The 18,630-nt window shown below is 44.1% G+C and overlaps 1 protein-coding gene across 1 annotated transcript in view; it reads right to left on the bottom strand.

The window, feature by feature from the left end:
• The window catches only part of EGFR (epidermal growth factor receptor), a gene marked incomplete at its 3' end in the record, with an annotated part of 160,099 nt that overhangs the window by 41,031 nt on the left and 100,438 nt on the right, over nt 1-18,630 (bottom strand). The window contains exons 2-4 of the mRNA XM_082479617.1: nt 3,955-4,106; nt 1,929-2,115; nt 1,075-1,209 (exon numbers count right to left, since the gene is read on the bottom strand). Coding sequence (XP_082335743.1) covers nt 1,075-1,209; nt 1,929-2,115; nt 3,955-4,106 — 474 coding nt within the window. The remainder of the gene's footprint in view (nt 1-1,074; nt 1,210-1,928; nt 2,116-3,954; nt 4,107-18,630) is intronic.

Raw genomic sequence — 18,630 nt, 5'->3', positions numbered from 1 at the left:
ATTTTAGATTACGGGATCGTTATTAAAACCATAAATGGCTGTCTAAGGAGATTAATCTGGAATTCACTACATTTAAGAGGCATTTCCTGCTAGAGTGATTCTTCCTGCTAACAACACGGGATTCTCCCTCCTCCACTCTGCCCATCAAATAGCTGAACAAACGCCAATACTTGTCCAACAGTTGATTGATTTGGTGCAGGACCAAAGAATTATTTTTTTTTTTTTAAAGCTGAAAAGTTAAAGGTTAACATTTCTGTGGTGTTTAGAGCCAAACTCCTGTGCTGACTTGTATAGTTCACAACTCCTTGATTATGCTAGGGCTTCACAGAAAAATATGTCAACACAGAAGTTGGCTATTAGCTCTCAAGCAATTACGCAACTGGAAGAAGATAAAGAAAATACGTTTTTCTGCCAATTTATAGTGCCAGAAACGAAATGCTCAGAAATGAAAATAAACTCTCCTTTCCATGAAATGACTGGGGATTTAACAAGTGACTCAAAAGGCTGAAGGATTAGCTTGAGCCCACTCTAAGCATATGCCACACAAACTTTTAAATATACGCTCATCTCCCTGCTGATCTAAAGCATCAGATTCATCTGCTTGTTTATCATCAATTTTGCAAGGGTAATCCGTGCAGCCCAAAACACCAGAGTTTTAAGGCACTCAGCTCAGGCCTTCGAACTGAATAGGCTTCAAGTCCCACAGTAACTCCATGAGGGTATCCATACGGGTTTTCTAGACCAGAACCTTACACTGTAAACAGAAGATTGCTGGAAAGCAAATAAGTGCGTGTTATTCTGAGTTGTCTTTGAAGAACACATATGTAGGGTACTGTCTAAAACCAAGAGAAGCTTTCCCCAAAACTTTGCTAAGCTATGAGTTAAGGACCTAACCACGGTGAAAAAACTACATCTTAGGCCAGCGGTGAAGAAAAGGACCTGCCCCGGAACAGGGCTTGGTGGCCCTGCATGCAGGAATTGGTGGACCTGAAACCCACCGCATGAAAGATGGGACGTTTGTTCTTCTCTATGAAATGGGGGAGTGCATAGCGTTTTTGGTAAGTTCATACTCACAAGAAGACAGGTTGCTTGCAAATTCAAGCACCTTGAGAGGCTGCTTGCTCGTGTCAATGATGTCATTCCAGAGAACAGTGTCCATGTTGCACAGTTTGGGGTTATTGCTGATTTTAACACCTCCATTAAGAATTTCTGCCATGGAAGGAAAAAAATTGGTAAGTGAAGCAAGCTGCCTAAGTCTTCTGTCTCTGATCTAAAGAAAGGGAAATAAACCACATATTTATTCACCTCAGTCATACTACGCTGACAGAAAAGGACAATCTGCATGGCACCATCTCTCCTGATGGTGCAACTAACACCAGGCTCAGACTGATGGGTTCTGGAGTGTCGGCTGCTGTTGGATGCCACTAAGATGCAACTACGTGTGGCTTTCTGCCTGGTGCCACCTCCAGAGGCCACAGCACTCAGCAGAGATGGCACTGCTGGTGTGCACAGCCAGAGACTGTCAGTCACACACTGTGTAAGACCCTAACTTGCATACCACCAGTTCCCACTGGAATTTAACAGAAAATACCGATGTATGTATGCGCTGGAATCAAATAATGCAAAATAATGAGTGGATACTTCTTTGCCATTTTAGGGGACACAAATAAATCTCATCACCCTGTTGATGCATTGGATTTTCTGGGTTTTTCTGCAATGGGAAGTTATGAACTTTCTTCATCTTTTGAAGAAGGTTGGCTAGCAGGAAAGCCAGTAGGAAACTGGAAACTACATTCAGATCCTTGTTTTTAAAGCAGGATTTGATGGCATATGACTTTGAGAGGAGATCTTCAATCACATCTTGATACCAATAACCTAACAGTTGAAGTTTGCTTTACAGGTGCCCCCACCTCTTGCCCTCGTCTCACCTGATAGCCGTTTCATTGGCAGCTCTCGGAGTCCCTGGGTTTTATTCATGTGGTAATTGGATAAAACTGCCAGGGCATAAGAGTTGTCATACAACACATTGCCTCGGATGATCTGGAGGTTTTCTAGGGGAATGACATCCACCATGTTCAGGGCAATGAGCACGTAGCCTGCGACCTCCTGTATCGTCTGAGAGAACAACAGAAGAAACAAGGTGCTTAATCCAGAACACTCTTCTACTCTGTCAAGAGTCACTTTTCTCCTCCCACCCTTCCAATCCACCATCTTTCAATTTTAAGGAACAACACACCACTAAATCTCGTAATCTCATTAAAAAATAAACAAATCCAAGAACAAGAAGGGACTACGTGGAGAACTTTGCTGTCTAAGCAGGTAAAAACTGACCCTTAGAGCAGCTACCAGGGGGTCATTCCAAAGGTCCAGCTTACTCCTGTTCTGTCTCCAACAATGGGAAATGGGCCTGCCTCGGGAATGCAGAAGAGGAGGGCAAGTGTGTATGATATGGCCACCAAGTGTGACGCTTCTCCTGAATACTTGCCCAGCTGCCAATCACTGGCAGCAGAGATGCCATCTGATTGAGGCTTTTACACCCTCTCTTCTGTGCCCCTTCCCTCGTGGATTCTGCAATGCTCAGCAGAGGGGAAGATCAGGTAACCGTCTCCCTCTTAAGTAATAGATAGTTACAGGACAAAAAGACAAGTGAGGCGCTGTCCCTGGATGTAAGTTAATTCCTGCCTGTACTGTGAAATATATGCATTTTTATTTCCTACAAAAATCACCATAAATGAGAAACCCTTAGGCTACGACTTAGGATATTTTCCTATTCTATGAAGACTACCAGTGAGTTTTCAAGAGACCTGTTATGTTTCTGGGAACACTGAGCTCCATGGTCAAGTTGTACTTGGGAAAGAAAAATGGCAGTACCATCATATTCATAACCCATATGTCTGAACCATCTCTTTTCTGATGTTCTTGCTTGTTACTATGATGAAATGGTTTTTTTATCTTTGTTCCCTGAGAAGAAAAGCTCACGCAAAGAGATGACTCTTCTCAACCCAGAGGACTGACCTGTTCATTCAAAGCTACCATACAAGAGCTCTTGATACCAGACATACCCTTATCATGTCAAAAAGGTTCTTCCTCTCCTGCCTCTTTCTTTCAAAACCTCCTAATCTGATAACCAGGTATGCAAAAAGCAATGCGTTTAAAACATATTCTTTAAAAAAATAAATATAACCTAAGGTGCAATGCTGTGGCCACTGGTGGCGGCCTGGCAGCGGGGAAGCAGAGCTGTACCACTTGCCCAGCCTCTGCTGGTGGAGAACCTGGAGGTCCCCATGCAGACAGTGCTCCTCCCCATGCCACGGCTGCATTTTAACATCTGTCTGTTCCCCTCTTGGCTTGCCATAGTTGCTCATGCACTTGTGCACAAAACAAACGTTGAGATGGGAGTAGCCCATGTGTCAACTGCAGAGGATTATCTTGAAGATCATTTGAAGCATCCACGTGGGAAGTTATTGCACAGGACCTGCCTGCCTGCTCAGGGTGCGGGCGCCGCAGGCTGGAAGGGAAGGGCAGGGGAAGGGGTCACAGCTTGGAGGACAGGGTAAGGGCCTCCACACTTCAGAATCTGCCAACAGTGGCCACTCGTTTGGCACTTTCCTTTGCCCAACAGCACCGCAAAGCCTTTCGCCTTCTGAGGAGTGAGGCGATGGGTAAGGAAGGATGTAATAATATTTCTAACTAAGGAGAAACCCACCTGCATGGCAGCCAGCACAGGTTGGCAGGTGCTTGAAAAGCTGTGTCTTAAAGTACCTGATTTAGTATAGTAGAGTTGAGCGTATCCTGCAGCCTACAGGTATGCTGAGACTGAGATCTGCAATTTCTCTGACACTAGCTATGTCTTTGGATCACCACAGAATTCTATAGGTAGCTAAGCCTTTGCACTTAAAAAAATACAGCTAGATTCCTTTCGCGGGGAAGGCCACGTTGGCCAAGAACACTAACCTTCAGAAAAGAGAGGTCACGATTGTGCTCCACGTATGTAATCTCCAGGTTGCTGAGTACCACCTCGCAGTTGTTGTACATCCTCTGCAGGCTGGTGAAATGGTCTTCGACATGTCCCAGTTGGGTCAGCTTGTTATTTGTCCCTTGACAAACTGTGGAGGAAAGAAGAAAGCTCCATGAAGGAAAGCAAGAATAAGTACAGGGTAAAGGCTTGTTGCCCACCTATCTTTAGAAGCACCACAGTAAATGAAGCATCAGCACAGGTTCATATGAAACAAGAACCTTATCTTGCATGACCCTAATGGCAATAGTGTAGGGAGCACACATTTCCCAGGCGCACAGATGTACCAAAATTAAGAGCTGGAATTAAGACCTCCACCACTTTCTGTTATATAAAAAACTCCAAGATGAGAATTTTGTACATAAATAGCGCTAAGTTTTCTGTATCACATAACTCAGTTCCTGAGGAGAGAGCATTGATACAGTGCTATCAAACACTATTGAAAGTGGTCCACTGCCAGGTATTACCAAAGGCAATTTCCCTGAGGGGGCGTTGGGGCTCCTTGTAAGCTCAGTGGGAGGGAGCAGGGGTTTTCTGCAGGACCCCTCAAACTACAGGTCCGGATTTTAAGAGCAAACTGAACCTCCAGGGCTCACACATCTCTTGCCACTTCGACATATTGGGAGTATGATAGATTCAGGAGATTTCCTGGCATCTTCAGCTTTGACACACAAATCCACCTAAACCTGCTTTGCTGATGGGGAAGGAAGTGGTGCCACACAGAGCATCACTGAGATTACAAACCTTTATAATGGCATGATGGAAAAATTAGTCCCCACCTGAAATTCTATTACTCTGCTTTACCAAACCTAGATGATCTGACAAAAGTTAGCACCACTGTATTCGATTGCAACGAAAGAGCAAAATGAAAATTGCTTTAAAGAAAAAAACACCACACGCAAGCCCCAGATACTCTGTACTTATCCAGTCATTCCCTGGGCTATCCTTACACAGCTAAAATTAAAACACCTCTGAGTTACCCTAATACAGGGTAAAGGAGAACGATACAGAAGGCAACGCGGTAAGAAATTTCACAACACCTTCCAGATGGTAGGCTTCAGCCCAGCTTTGCTCTTCAGTGGGAGCAAAAAGAGGCTGTTACCTCATCTTCGCTATAATGCAACCCCAGCCTGACCTCATGGCTTTCCGTAACACACTGAAAGAATTGCGGTCTTTCAACTTGCAGAAAATAATAAATTAAATGATACTTTTGTAGAGCCATAATTCCTAGAAGCGCCAGTCCCAAATTGGAACATCATTGTGTGGGATGCTGCAAAGCAAATAACAAAGACTCTTGACAAAGCTGGAAATAAGTTTTGGAGCTGGACAACACCCGATGAAGGTTTACTGAACAACTGATCTTTTATTAGTAGGAAAAATAACTTAATAAGCAGTGACAAGAACACACTTATCAATTGTCAAAACCATTCGCTGAACATATGTTACTTCTCAGTACAGTCATCACCCTTAAGGAGCTACAGTGATAACAGATTAAATACTCTTTGTTCATGTTTAAAGCAAGGCTATTCACTCACATTCCTCAGTTATTTCTCGTTATATGTCTAAATAAACATTATGGTGTTTGGGACCAGAGTGGCAACTACTAAACTAGTAAATGGGGACAGTTTAAGAGGGGCTGTGATCACACCATCTAAGCCACTTGTTACTACACGAGCCTTAACTGTAGAAAACGACCCTTTTTACATTTGCCTTGAAATTCTGTGACAGACGAGAAATTTTTAAGCAGGATTTTTTGCTCCAGTTTCAAACTTAACTGTTCCAATGTGCTCACACTTAAAATCTGCATTTGCCGCCTTGTGCCTCAAGTATCAGGATCACAAATTATCAGCCAGAGTCACAGGAGGGGTCTTATTCTGTGGAGTGATCACATTTTGAAGGCAGAAAGTTAGAAGTATTGTCATATGCTCATCTGCCCTGTAAAATGTGTTGTTGGGGACAGGGGTGAAGAGGCTTTGAACTGATTGGAAAAGTCAAGGTCTTCCCAGAGGCTGTCTTGAATTTTAAGAAATGTTATCCTCCAGCTGAAGAAAAAGCCAGTAATAAAAGATTCTCAGGCGGTTAAAACCCTCAGCTCGGATGCTCAGTTTAGGCACGTCAGAAGTGATCTCTGAAAAGGTGTGATTTTGAAATGCACTCAAATACAATGCAGGAGTAAGTGCAGTTTAGGCTGCTCACAGAAATGAAGACACGTAAGTCAGCCTGTTATGGTCTTCAGGGTCCACAAATGGACTGATGCTCTCGTTGCATCTCTGGTGTTAGCAGCAAAGATCTGCCCTGGTACTCAAGACAGACCCTAGGCAAAAGCTGCAGTGTTTAGGCTACGTCTGAATTGAAGGAGGGGTGGAAGGAGGAGCCATCATCCTGGCCACCCATGCCCATGATTGACCCTACATGGCTTGGCACCAGTCGGATGGTACAACAAACAGTCCAGCTCACTGAAACAAGCCCTAGGAGAAATTGCACACATTTGAATGTGTTTCTCTTGGGATCAGACAACTGTTGGAGCTCTGAACTTGTCTCAGCCGTCTCGAGAAACACAGACTTTTTCACTGCTTACTAGGCCAAGGCTGATGCAGCAGACAGAGGACACGGTTACTCTTGTGCTTCTCCCTCTCCCATGGGGCTGCTCAGTGAACCAAGCCGAAGAGTTGATCCAGGCTACAAATAATGCAGAGCAATAAATAAATAAATGGACAGAGGGTATTTTTAGCTCAGGAAAGCTCGCTGATTTGGTTCACTGTGGTGCCCCATGAACTGCTGCGTTGGAAATAGTTCTGAGGACAGTGAGAAGGCAGGGGCAAATAGTGAAAGGAAGGAGCCTGCCAGCTTGTGAAGCTGCAGAGGGAAACCCAGACATAACGAGCTCCAAAGAAGCTTCAGGTTGGTCCTCCAGGACCTACTTTCTTCCCCTGTTCTGTAAGTAAAGAGCACTTTGATGGCTCTCTACCAAAGGTGTCTTAAGCCACATGCAGAACCACTTGTCCCCTCCATCAGGTTCATCACATCCTCTATGCAGTAAACAGAAGATGCAGAGGAAATATTAGTTAAGATCCAGAGAGCAAAAGAAAATGGGTTGCTTCTGTTAAGATCTCAACAGTACATGTCTAGCATCAGTCAGACCACTCCATAGGAGCTTTCCCACTCATGCGCAATTTTTTGTTTGCTCCAAGAGATGCAAGGCCAAATCCTTCTTTGCTGCAAAGAGATCTAAGTACATCCAAAAAGTGAACTTCATCACAGCAGTATTTACCAAATGAGAACCTGGGTCACAAGCAGTATATGCTGAGCAAATAAAACCCAAACCAAACAAAATGAGTTAAACCCCTCCAGCAGTATTACTGAACTCAGGCAAAGGTGCCGAATAATTTTCCAACTAGAACACTTGGAAAGAAAAGAAAATGGCCTGCTTGCATCTGATGAATAATACCATTCCTGCAATTTCTTTGCTTACGAAAACAGTGTTCTGAAAAGATACATGCTATAATTATCTGTATGTAATACTACAGTGTGAATGCCATTCTGGCCAGCGGGAAAAGCAGAGACAATGCGGTGCTCGCCTCGCTCTGCAGAGTTTTAAGTGGGACGTGCATGCTTGAGTGGATGGATCGTATTATGATTTAACTTCTATTGAGCTTGACCTATTTGCCCTCCAAAGGACAGGTTTGGATGCCACATACATTCATTATATACTTTCGTTTCAACGTGTAGCAAAGCCAGCACTATCCAGGTTTAGGAGTCAACGGTGGGTACGGATACTTACAGGGTACTGCTTGGGGGCTGTGCTAGTATGTACCACATAATGTATGTCCCATGTGGATGCTTACACATGGCTGCAGCACCTTTCAACTATAAAGGAGATAAAAAAAAAAAACAGAGAAGTTTCCTAAAGAAAATTCAGGGTGAGAATGTCCCTGACCAGCAGAAAAGCCGAGATCCAGAATGGAACTTCAGGGCATGGGCTGATCCCTAAAAGACAATAAGCGTTGCTCTTAGCTGTGATGTTATTATAATAAAAATACAGCCAGTATGGAAAGTTTTGACACAGAGAGGACATCCCAGGAGGCCACTGTCTGCAGCAGCGCTGAGAGCGGGAGCGCTGGGGCTCTCCTGCCCCAGCCCGGGTGACCCGCCAGACCCCCAGAGCCCAAACCATCACCCCTGTGACTTGGAAGCGACCCAAAAAGTCTGCAGGGCAGCAGCACAGGACACCACTGCAAAGCATTTGATTTCTATAGGATGTTGCTCTTAGCACAGACGCTGTGCTTCCTAATCACCAAAGTAATGTTGATCTTGAATCGGTTACAGTATTACCTCAACAGACAGCCTAAAAAAAAAAAAAAAGGCAGATATTGCTGAAATGAGCCAAAATATCAGGTGCTGTATAAGACAGCAGCGATCGAAGAGCTGAAGAAAGAGGCACACTGTACTGACAGATGCAAACTCTCTGAATTTTAGTGCTTATGCAGGGCAGGGTTGGCAGCCCTGGATACTAAAATTCTCTCTCTGCCCCCAGACACGCTTGCTCCCCTTCTCTGCCTCAAAACTTGGCCTCAAAGGAGTATTTCTAGGTGATACAAATGCAACCTGCAACCCTCTGCTCCTTGGCTTTTTTTATTTTTCTCTTGCGCAGCCCGAAGAAGTGGAGTGAAACCAAAGCATTTCCTAAATGGCATTTTCCACAAGTGATGGTAGGGAGACAGAATGCATCTGCCCAGCCGTAACGCTAAGCGACTATTCTCCCAAATCCATACAAGCTCAGATTAAACAAAGTGATCTCTGCAGCAATTGCCCTGATACAAGTGAAATCTGTTTTCATCTTTTCCCCAGAAAATCTGATTACTGGAGTCCTAATCCTGTCACGCATATTTGTCCCAGACTTGAGAAAAACCCTGGAGGATGCTTTGAAACCAAATTATCCCCAAACCATCAGCTGTTTCTGTCCATGCTTAGCCTCTGTTAGTGTCCCTGCAGCTCTGACAGACACATCAAAATAGTATCTTGCAAAGGCAATTTCAGAGACACACAAGTCCATTTCCATGCTTCATATATCACTTATAACTCTATACGCCCTGGCATAGTAAATTGATATACTTTTTCTGCATGTTTTCCAGCCATTATTGACAATAACACAAAACTTGCAGACAAGAGATATTTGTTTAATCTGCCAGCACATTTATAAATATTCCTCTCTCCTCACTTATTGGCAGTAATTTCACTTTTGATTTTTTTTAGGTTATTTTATGGAAGAGCAGTACCTTCCCGGGCACTTGGTCCAGACATAAAGCCGCCTCTGAAGGCCAGGGTAGATAAAGGCACTTGGCGTCCTACTATCACTGCTGCCCACAACCAATCCACTTCAATCAGAGAGTGGGGAAAAAAAAAAAACCCTTTCAAGTGAACCGGAATCATTTTGTCAGAAATACCGCTCGACATGGGTCTGTATGGGCAATCACCCCATCCCAAAACCCTGCCCCTTGCACCCCCACCCCGGGTCAGCCCCGCACAACACACGGGGGATCCTGTGCCTCCACGCTTCTCCCTAGGAGAAAAAGTGTCCCCCTTATGAGGGCTGTCACCAATCTTCACCTAATGGGGCCTCAGAAATTAAATGAAGATCCTGGCGTCATTCAAGCACAAATCTGTACATCAGCTATAAGGGCAGATCTTGCATATCAGTTTTTTTTTTTAACCAACCTCAAAGCATTCCCTTACAGCTATTGAACAGATCCACATAACCTACTGTGGAAACCAGAAAAGTGCGGCCAGTACTGTCAAATGATCAAAATAATGGCATTTAAGCTTACAACTAAGTACTAGAGCAGACAGGACGCTTGTCATCGTGACTAAACTAATTTCTGACAGAAAGATAAAGAACCATGCAATGCTTTCCTTAGAGAAAACAGGGTATGAAATGTCAGAGGCTGGAAAAAGAAAGCGTCATTTCATTACATGTGATTAACCATTTAAATAGAAACACTTCACATATTAACCAGTTCCTCAACGCTAGGGAGAGACTTGACGGAGAAATTTTGGTATTACTGGGTTGAGTGTGCTTCACATACAGAGTAAGAATTTCAAGAGGGAGGAAAGTCCACATGATACAAAAAGAAAACCAAATCTACTGTGATGTGCTGTGGGAAGTTACGAAAAGGAAAGGAAAAGCTAGAAAACAGGTGAGGAGTACAAACAGTGCTCAGACACAGGCAGATGTTTTCCCTTGAGAACAGTGGTTGCAAATGCATATGACACCTAAAAAGTCCAGTTTCAGCTTAACGATAGCAGCATTCGGGCACTGGAAATGCTGCCGCAGAAGATAATCATTTTTGCACATATTCAAATACTATAATTTAAAACATTGTGAAAAATAGCCTCATGTGGATGTATTATGTCCCTTCTCAAACAGCGTGATTTAGTGTAATGCAGTTACTGAGATTAATTCTGACTTTTAGACACACTGGGAAAAAAACAATGACAGAGCTCTTAAAAATACTTAGATGGAAACTGTAATTGCAAAAGTGTCCCAAAACTAACGTCACAGTGGAGAAACAGAATATGCCTTAAAGGAAAGCTTTCCCAGATGTTTTCTTATTTCTATTTACTTGACGAAAGCAACTTTTCCAGCTAAATCTAATTTTAAGTTTCCCTTGCTCTGGTAAGGAGTGGAGACCTGCCCTCCGATGGCAAAAGTCACGTCCTGAATTGCAGGGGATGGAGGCAGCGTGACAGCTGGATGGCCTGATTGCTGGTGACTGCCTTCACCTGAAAGAATAAATAATTATATACAAACCAACTTGCTCCTGAATGAAGACCTCTCCAAAGTCAGAGCATTTCTGACGACAAGGGATTCAGCCTTATTAATTTCCTTGGGTGTTTTTTTTTTCCTCCCCAACGTAATTTAATAATATTTCTATTTTTCTTCTCTGTTGGCATTATTTAACTCAACATGTATCTTCATTAATCCTCCAGATTAAGGCCAGACCGGGATGTGCTGAAATCAGTCTTTCCCCTGGCTTCAATGTGAACTGGATGGGGGATTAAATTCTTCTCTTGTGGATGCCCGTGTAAATTTGGAGCAACTACAATGATGTGGTGGGCTAGCCCAGAGTCTGAGCTTTCCCCTCGAAATGCCTCAGGATGCAACTGTGGGAGGGATACTGATACTGTCTGCAAATACCAGCAGAACTTCAAAGAAATGGGAATTGTCACCTTGCCATTTTCTACAGTTTGGGAAAAGGTCGATTTCTAAAGGTGAATAATAGGTCGCAATCTTTGGAGGGGGTGTTTCTAGCAGGGTACTGAAAAATAACCCAGTTTTAGATCCGTTTTCTTCTGATGGCTTTGTCAGTGGTCTGTAAGAAGACATCAAATCACCGCTGAGGATGCCCGCGGATGACACAAACATTGCCAGGGTACTAAACAACACAGAGGGACAGGCAACCTGCACAGGCTGCTGTGCGTAATTTAGGAAAATAAGCCCTCTGAACAATACTTATTTGAAATATAGCCAAAGGCATGGTCTTACATCAAAGACTGCAGAACACATACTAGACAGAAAACGGGGAGCTGCGATGCAATGGCTCTGAAGAGGTCTTGGGGATCATAAGAGGTGACCAGCTCATGGCTCGACACAACAGAAAACCGCAGCCGCTGGGTGCATCAGCAGGAGAATGCCGAAGGAGGGGAGGCAGGAGCTGGCATTAATCACCAGTGGTGCCCCAGCACGCCCAAGAGCGGCGGCCTCTGCGCTAGAGGGCTCCCCTCTCCCAGCAAAGCAGGTGCACAGCTCCCACTCCCAACGGCACCCACTGGGATGCTCCACCCAGGCTTCAAGCCTTCTAAGCAAGCTTCGTTTCAGCCCATGTCCCCACCACATGACCCACGGCTACTGCAGTATGACTTTGCCTTGAGTTTTGCAGGCTATTTATTGAGAGCAATGGCTGGGAAGTCAAGGTCCCCAAGATGTCCTCACCAGCAGCTGGGGCGTTGCTGCCAGGTTGTTCCTCCCACCGGCACCCTTTGGAGAGGCTGCTGTAAGGGCAACCAAGAGATTGCATGGGGCTTTCTCTGTTGAGCTGTTGCTCAAGGTTAATGGCCAGGTCTATGGCAAGTGCAATCACCGATGAACTCAACTAATGAGCTGTTCCTATGATTTATTAGTGAGGAAAACCCAAGAATAAGGAAACTGCGTATCTGTCAACCGCTGTGCAAACATACACATATATACACACAAATAACAGTTTATAAATCGTATACACACCGCTTAATAAATGTTGTACAGAAAACCACACAGGCACCTTCCCCCCCCTTTTTAACCATCTTTATAGAAACTCAGGCCACACTAATGGTATTATTTGAAGTCAACATTGGCTTTGAGGTGTCCCCCCCCCCCGGGAAGTTTCTCCACGTGAACCTGATGCAGCGGGGTGATGAGCCTGGCCCTACAAATCTATCAAGACCAGGATGGGCAAAGCAATGAGTTCATGCCGTAGCTTGCCATTTTTAGGCCCGCAGTTCCCTAAGTACAGCAGAGTGACTGAAGGTGGATGCTCTAAGGTGCAAAACACAGCTCTTGAATTCAAAACGCCTGCCGCAGCCTAGACTTCCAAGTGGCGTGCAGCACAGGGAAACACCACCGAGTCCTACAGAGAGGAACAAGCCTTTGGAAACCGCTGTGGAGGAAATCGGGGAGGGGGGAAAGGCAGAGTTGGTGGTATACTGGTAACACTGGATATAAGTATTGCCATCCCACTTACGCTGAGTCCTCCAAGAGAAAGCATTGCCCATGCCTGTGTTTCAGCACAGCCAACTTTATGCTGTTTGAAACCCACATACTGATCAAAGTAAATTTGTCTTGTACTGCGGAAGACAACCCCAAACAAGACCATGTAAAAAGACCCCCTGGTGTCAGTCCCAGCAGGCTCCGTGCCCTTTGATGGTTCCCCCCAAGGATGGGCCCACCAGGTAGCGCAGCCTCTGGCTACCAGTCCACGGTTGCCCTCCTGCCCCCTGCCCCCCAGCTTCATACACCGGCGTATCTACTACACCCGTCGCAAAAAAAAGCTGTATGCATCCACCGGGCAGAGCTCTGGAGCAGGATAAAGGCTGTCATGCAGCCCCATCCAAGGGGGGCTCAGGCCCTGGGAAACAGCTTGGAGAAACACAACCGTTCTTGGCATTCCCGGTGAATTTTTTATCACTGTGTTGCTGCGAGTGGGGTAAAAAGCCTGCACAGAGCGCAGCAGCCAAGAGCCCTCTGACAAGGGGTTTGGCTCACCGAGCCTTTAATCTGGGGAGACGTGTGGCAGCGGAGTGGCATCTCAAGATTTACACCGGGATATGTGGGAAAACAAGTGGATGACAACAGATACGTGAGCTTGTGCTCTGTGATCTAAAAAAAATCACATTCTTCATTGTTTGTTCTGGCAACATCTACGGAGCAGCAGGATTTTATAGCACAATAAAAAGAAACTGAAGATGTGTGCCCATGAAAATGTGGGACTGGTTTCTAGTTACATCAGCACTGAATTGTTTAAAATTGTTTCAAAATGAGTTAATTTGAGAAAGGAGATTTAAAAGCATTAAACTACGCTGTGAACATTTTACCACATGAGATTTCTTAAAACACTGCAATTGCACATTTTCGTTTGTGCCTTCCAATGAAAAGAAATCACATGTTTTTCTTTATTTATATTAAATCAAGTCTTATGTTGAAATAAGCCGTGGTGCTCGTACATGTACTTCTGAATCCCTTGAGGTGTAAATTCTATGTCAGCACTCACATCCTGACTCAAAAAGGGCAAGAGAAACCACCTACATCTGATTCCAAGCAGAAGACTAAAAGCTTGCTGTTACAAATGCAACGCATTCTTATTTTTTTACCAATAAACATATATATACACATACACATATATACGTAGCTCTCCCAGATGACTAGACTGACAAGTCTAGAGACTGCAACGCGTCTGGAGAACCGCTGAAAACACAACAGCAGGCGTGCAAGTTTTGCTCACTGCCTTGAACTACGCGCGCCCACCCCCCCCGATAACCAACCCCATCTACTTCTGCGCGCGTGGTTCTGCCCACTGAAGTCACGGCAAGTGTTGCCAGCAAACCACAGTGGGTGCTGCGTCCAGCCTCTGGGCCCCTATAGCTGCATCACTGCACGATGCCTCCTCCGAAGCTGGTCCATAGCAAGGAACTATAGCCAGTTCCAGCCTCATACAGCTTCGAGTCGGAAAGCCACAGAAAGAAGGCTTTATACCCCCAAATTCCCCAGGAGACATCTCGTCCCTTAGGAATGAGATTGTCTTCTCGAGTGATGCTAAAACGAGACAAAAAAATGCAAACAGAATAAGATAAAACGCTATTTGTTGCTTCAAACAATAAAGGTGCTGTGAAGTTATCTGTACTAACGTAGCAAATGTCCTGTTAACTAACTACAAAGTAAAAACCAATAAAAAGCTTTAAAAGTTTGTCTCTAGCTTCATGGAAATGAATGCTATGGTTAACACTTACATTAGGGCTTCCAGCAGAAATTTGGATATTTGCACACGTTCACAAGCAAGCAAGTCAGTACACGCAGCTGGGTTTGAAAAGCCTCCAATAATATTTAAGTTTAAAAGGAATAGCTGAAGAGCATATTAAATGTAAATGAGCTCTGGATCACCTTCTGATCTTCGTTTAAGCCTTGAGTAAAACTCAAAGGTAAGACTGCTATTGAAACCAATGGGATCTGAATCAAGCTCTTATTTCACTTAATTTAACTGTGTGAAATTCAATAAATGAGGTAAATAGACTTTCTACCGCCCTTTTTTCTGGAAGGAGGAGAACTACAATTACGTTTTGAAAGCACAGCTAAAAAGCCACAAAGTGATTTAACAGCACCTGGGTAAGTTTTGAAGACGGAGACCAATTTATCTTCAAAAGTCTGGGAAGAAAAAACATTGAATTTAGTTGTCAGTACTATACACGTTGCATGTTACAGCAAGTGGACTGCTTTTAGAGTCGGTCTTCTTTAGCAATAGGGAATCTCAGCCACATTTAATGCCAGAGTTTAGTTCTGTGAAGAAATGTAAACAAGTTTGAACGTTTTAAAAGGTACTTGAAATGCACGATTACGGTACGTTACATGCTGTTCAAACTCTGTAAAAAGTTCCCTCTCCATCGAGAGGAGCACTTGCTCGATTAACCTCTGCCATGCAACCCGAGCTGGAAGGCAGGCAGCGTTCCTCACGCTTTTTCATCCTCTCCAACAAAGCAACTGCTCCATGGCTTAGTACTGAGCCCAGAAATTCTGCCATCTGAGTCTAAAAAATCAAGAATATAATGTTATCCTGGATAAACCTCTGCTAACGCTCTCACACTTGTATCATCATAACGCCCATTCGCACAGGTCCCAGAAAATGAGACGATGGGGTTTATCTTTTGTTTTGATTGGTTATAGAATAGGGCTCACGCACAGGTTTTCTTTCTTTCTGACCTTGCCAAAACAACCCTTCCACTTCCTCCTGCTTCTTTTTCTCCAGTTCTCTAAATTTCTGCTTCTGCGTAAAGTATTTGAGGCCCATTCATGCAATGGGCTGCACAAAAACCTGTAAAGCAACTGTTAACCGTGGCAGGCTTTTGAGGACCCCGTATTTATCTCTTGCCTTTGAAAACACTAATAAAAGAAACATATGGGTAAATGAAATTATTTTCTTTCCTGAAAAGAATGAAAATACAGCTTTGTCAAAAGCTGATAAATCGTCCTGCAGCAGTCTTTTGAGGTCAAATTAATATTTCGTATCTACTCAGAATTTGTGGCTGTTTAGTTGTGAGTGGTTTAAAATCATTATGAAGATGGCTGCAGCTGCTAAATTTGATTCTGCCACTCCTTTGTCCCCAAAGTTTGAGCAATGGTACCGGTTTTGTTTTCGTCATGGACCTGTTCTAAGCAACAAGGCAGGCAAAATGCCACGCAGCTTTTTCAAACAACAACAACAAAAAAACCCTACATGCAAATATGAAAATCCAGAAGACAACATGCAGATAAGAATTTAAAAAAAAAAAACAAAACACCCTTACATAAATGCCACAAACCTGCTTTAATGCATTCCGCTCCCTGCAGAAAAAGTTGCCAGAAAGAAACTGCTCCATCAGTTCAGTGGAGAATGAACATCCCCTTTTATATAAAAAGCTGGTAAATTAGCTACAACCTAAGCTACAGCACAGAATGTAAAAATGTTATCGGTAGCAGGAGGTTGGACTGTGCTTATCTTTGCCAAAGATGTCTTGGGGGGGGGGGGTGGAAGGGGGGAGAAGAAACTTTTTACTAGTGCAGCAGAATTCATGTAGAGACATGAAAGCCTGACTGTAAAACTGATCTCATTCACTCCCGTTCCCATCTGCTCCTCCGTCCGTGCAACCTTTCTTCTGCAAAAGATTGCGCTCAAGTATTTTGACGGGTGGAGGTTTTTTTCATAGTGTGCTGCGTTTGGGCTTTTTTTCTTCTTTTTTTTTTCCGCTCTCTGATTAGAAATAATCAACTTTTGACTTTTACTACATTACAGCGTTTCAGAAACTTGCTTCCGTGCACAAGTGTAGGCCCCTGGGCAGCGAAGCGATTGCCCACCTGTGGGCAAGAGGAGGGGAAGAGTGGGTGTGCAAACCCTGCTGCATCCCCATCCTTCCCCTGAATGCACCGACAGCGTGCCGGGGAGCGGCAGAACGGCTCCTAGTCCTGTCATCCACAAAGCTAGAGGTTGTTTTTTGTTTTGGGTTTGTTTTGTTTTTGGTTTTTTTTTTTTTTTTTCCGAGAAGAAAATGAAGGAGAACAGAGCTGGGAACATCCCAGCGTAAACTCCAGCACCAGAATTATTGCTGTGGGACATCTCAGTGGCGTTGCAGGAGGATGGTCCTCGCTCATCTGCAAGTGCAGGCACCGTGTACACGCATCACCTCAAACTCTGCTAGGATGCTTCATCTGCCTAAGAAAGCCCCTGCACTTCGTGTCCCTGGCATTTCCCTGCCTTCATTTTTTTTTTTGGTGTGCAAAGCTTCTTTAGCAGGAGTATTAAAATTACATTCTGGCATATTTCTGATACACTGTGTGGAGGTGCCACGTTTTTCTCTAGCCCGTTTCTTACGTGGAAATTCAAAGAAAGAAAGACTCGGTGGAGTAGCAAGCTGTGAAGAAATTAAAGGCAAGCAGTGTTAAGATTCGAGATCCACCACTCCAAGAATTTTCATGCTCGAATCTTTAAGCTTTCAAAGACTTTTACTGAGGACTAAAAATATCCGAAAACAAAAATGATGCAAGGCAGGCTCTTACGAACCTCCGTTGAAAAAAAAAAACAACAAAACAATTCACTCTTAGTTTTCCACACCATGACATTAACTTTGGAAGGATCTGGCTTTGGCCATTGCATCTCAGAAAGTTTCCAAAATTGCAAAACAGTCGCCTTCTGAGCAAATACGCATGTCACCCTGCCAACTCTCCGGCTCCATTGCGAAGCTGCTCCCTGTGTTAAATAACTTCTTGATAAGAACCAGAGCCACCTTATCTGGGAAAAATGACACCTAGCAAGTTTTTAAAGCCGTAGGTCTGTTTGGCTGCCTTTGATGCATTTGCCAGTCTCCCATCGCTATCTATCGCTTCGTGGAGGAGCTGCAGCAGCTCTGGGGAGCCCAGTAAATCACCTAGCTGCAAGGGATGAAATGCTACCAGCGCCGAAGAACAGAGCAGCTTTGTGTTGCCCTCATCTTCACACACCACCACCCCACCCCCAACTTGGAAAGAAATACCCGTTTTGAACAGATCAAGCTATTTCTTCCATGGCCTAGGAGATAAATTTTGCAGTGCTGAGTGTGAGACTGTGGTGCTACCTTGGATTCTATGGCCAGTCGCCGAAATATAAAGCACAACAATCCTCTTCCCAAAACTACAAATAAAGGTCTGCACTACAAAATTTGGGTGGAGGTTTTCCATAGTAGGAATAGGAGTTTGGCACGCAAAATTCTACAGCATGCAGTGGGAGGTAGACATCAGAACTGGCTTTTGAAAATCTCCTCTTTAAGACGGATCAATACTGTTCAAGCAAGGATGGAAGGTCTGCCACTGAGAAGTAAAGTTTCCAAACCCACTATGCCTTCGTGAAGGAACTTTCTGAAGGAATGAGAGCACAAAGTTTGCTCCAAACACCAAATTACTGTGTTGATATCAATGCAGCATTAGGGTATTTCAAGAGCCCGTCTGACTCCAAAATGACTTTGCTTATTTGTACTGGGCTGCAGTACCTTGAAGCAGGATCCTCACTACTAAGCGGAACACAACACAGCCTTAAAAATAATAGCGGTAACATAAAAAAAAAAAAAGAAAGATGGGCTTAGAAGAGACAGAAACCAGCTGCTGCTAGATGCATTACATCCTCACTCAGCTTACAAGCTCCCAAAAGGTTCTGGTACAGGAGTTGAGAAAACCCATGGGAAAATCTAGCTTGTGATCTGAATATGTTATACAGCTACGGGATGTCTCTGCTGTCACCAGGTTTGCTTTTATGAGCCAGTCTGCGATACAAGAGGTTTGTGTTTCAGCTCTCGGATCTCATAACAAGAAT

The sequence above is a fragment of the Vanellus vanellus genome, assembly GCF_965231255.1.
Source record: "Vanellus vanellus genome assembly, chromosome: 2".
NCBI classification, from domain to species: domain Eukaryota; kingdom Metazoa; phylum Chordata; class Aves; order Charadriiformes; family Charadriidae; genus Vanellus; species Vanellus vanellus.
Note: the sequence above shows the minus strand (reverse complement) of the source record. Positions and strands in the feature narration are given on the sequence as shown.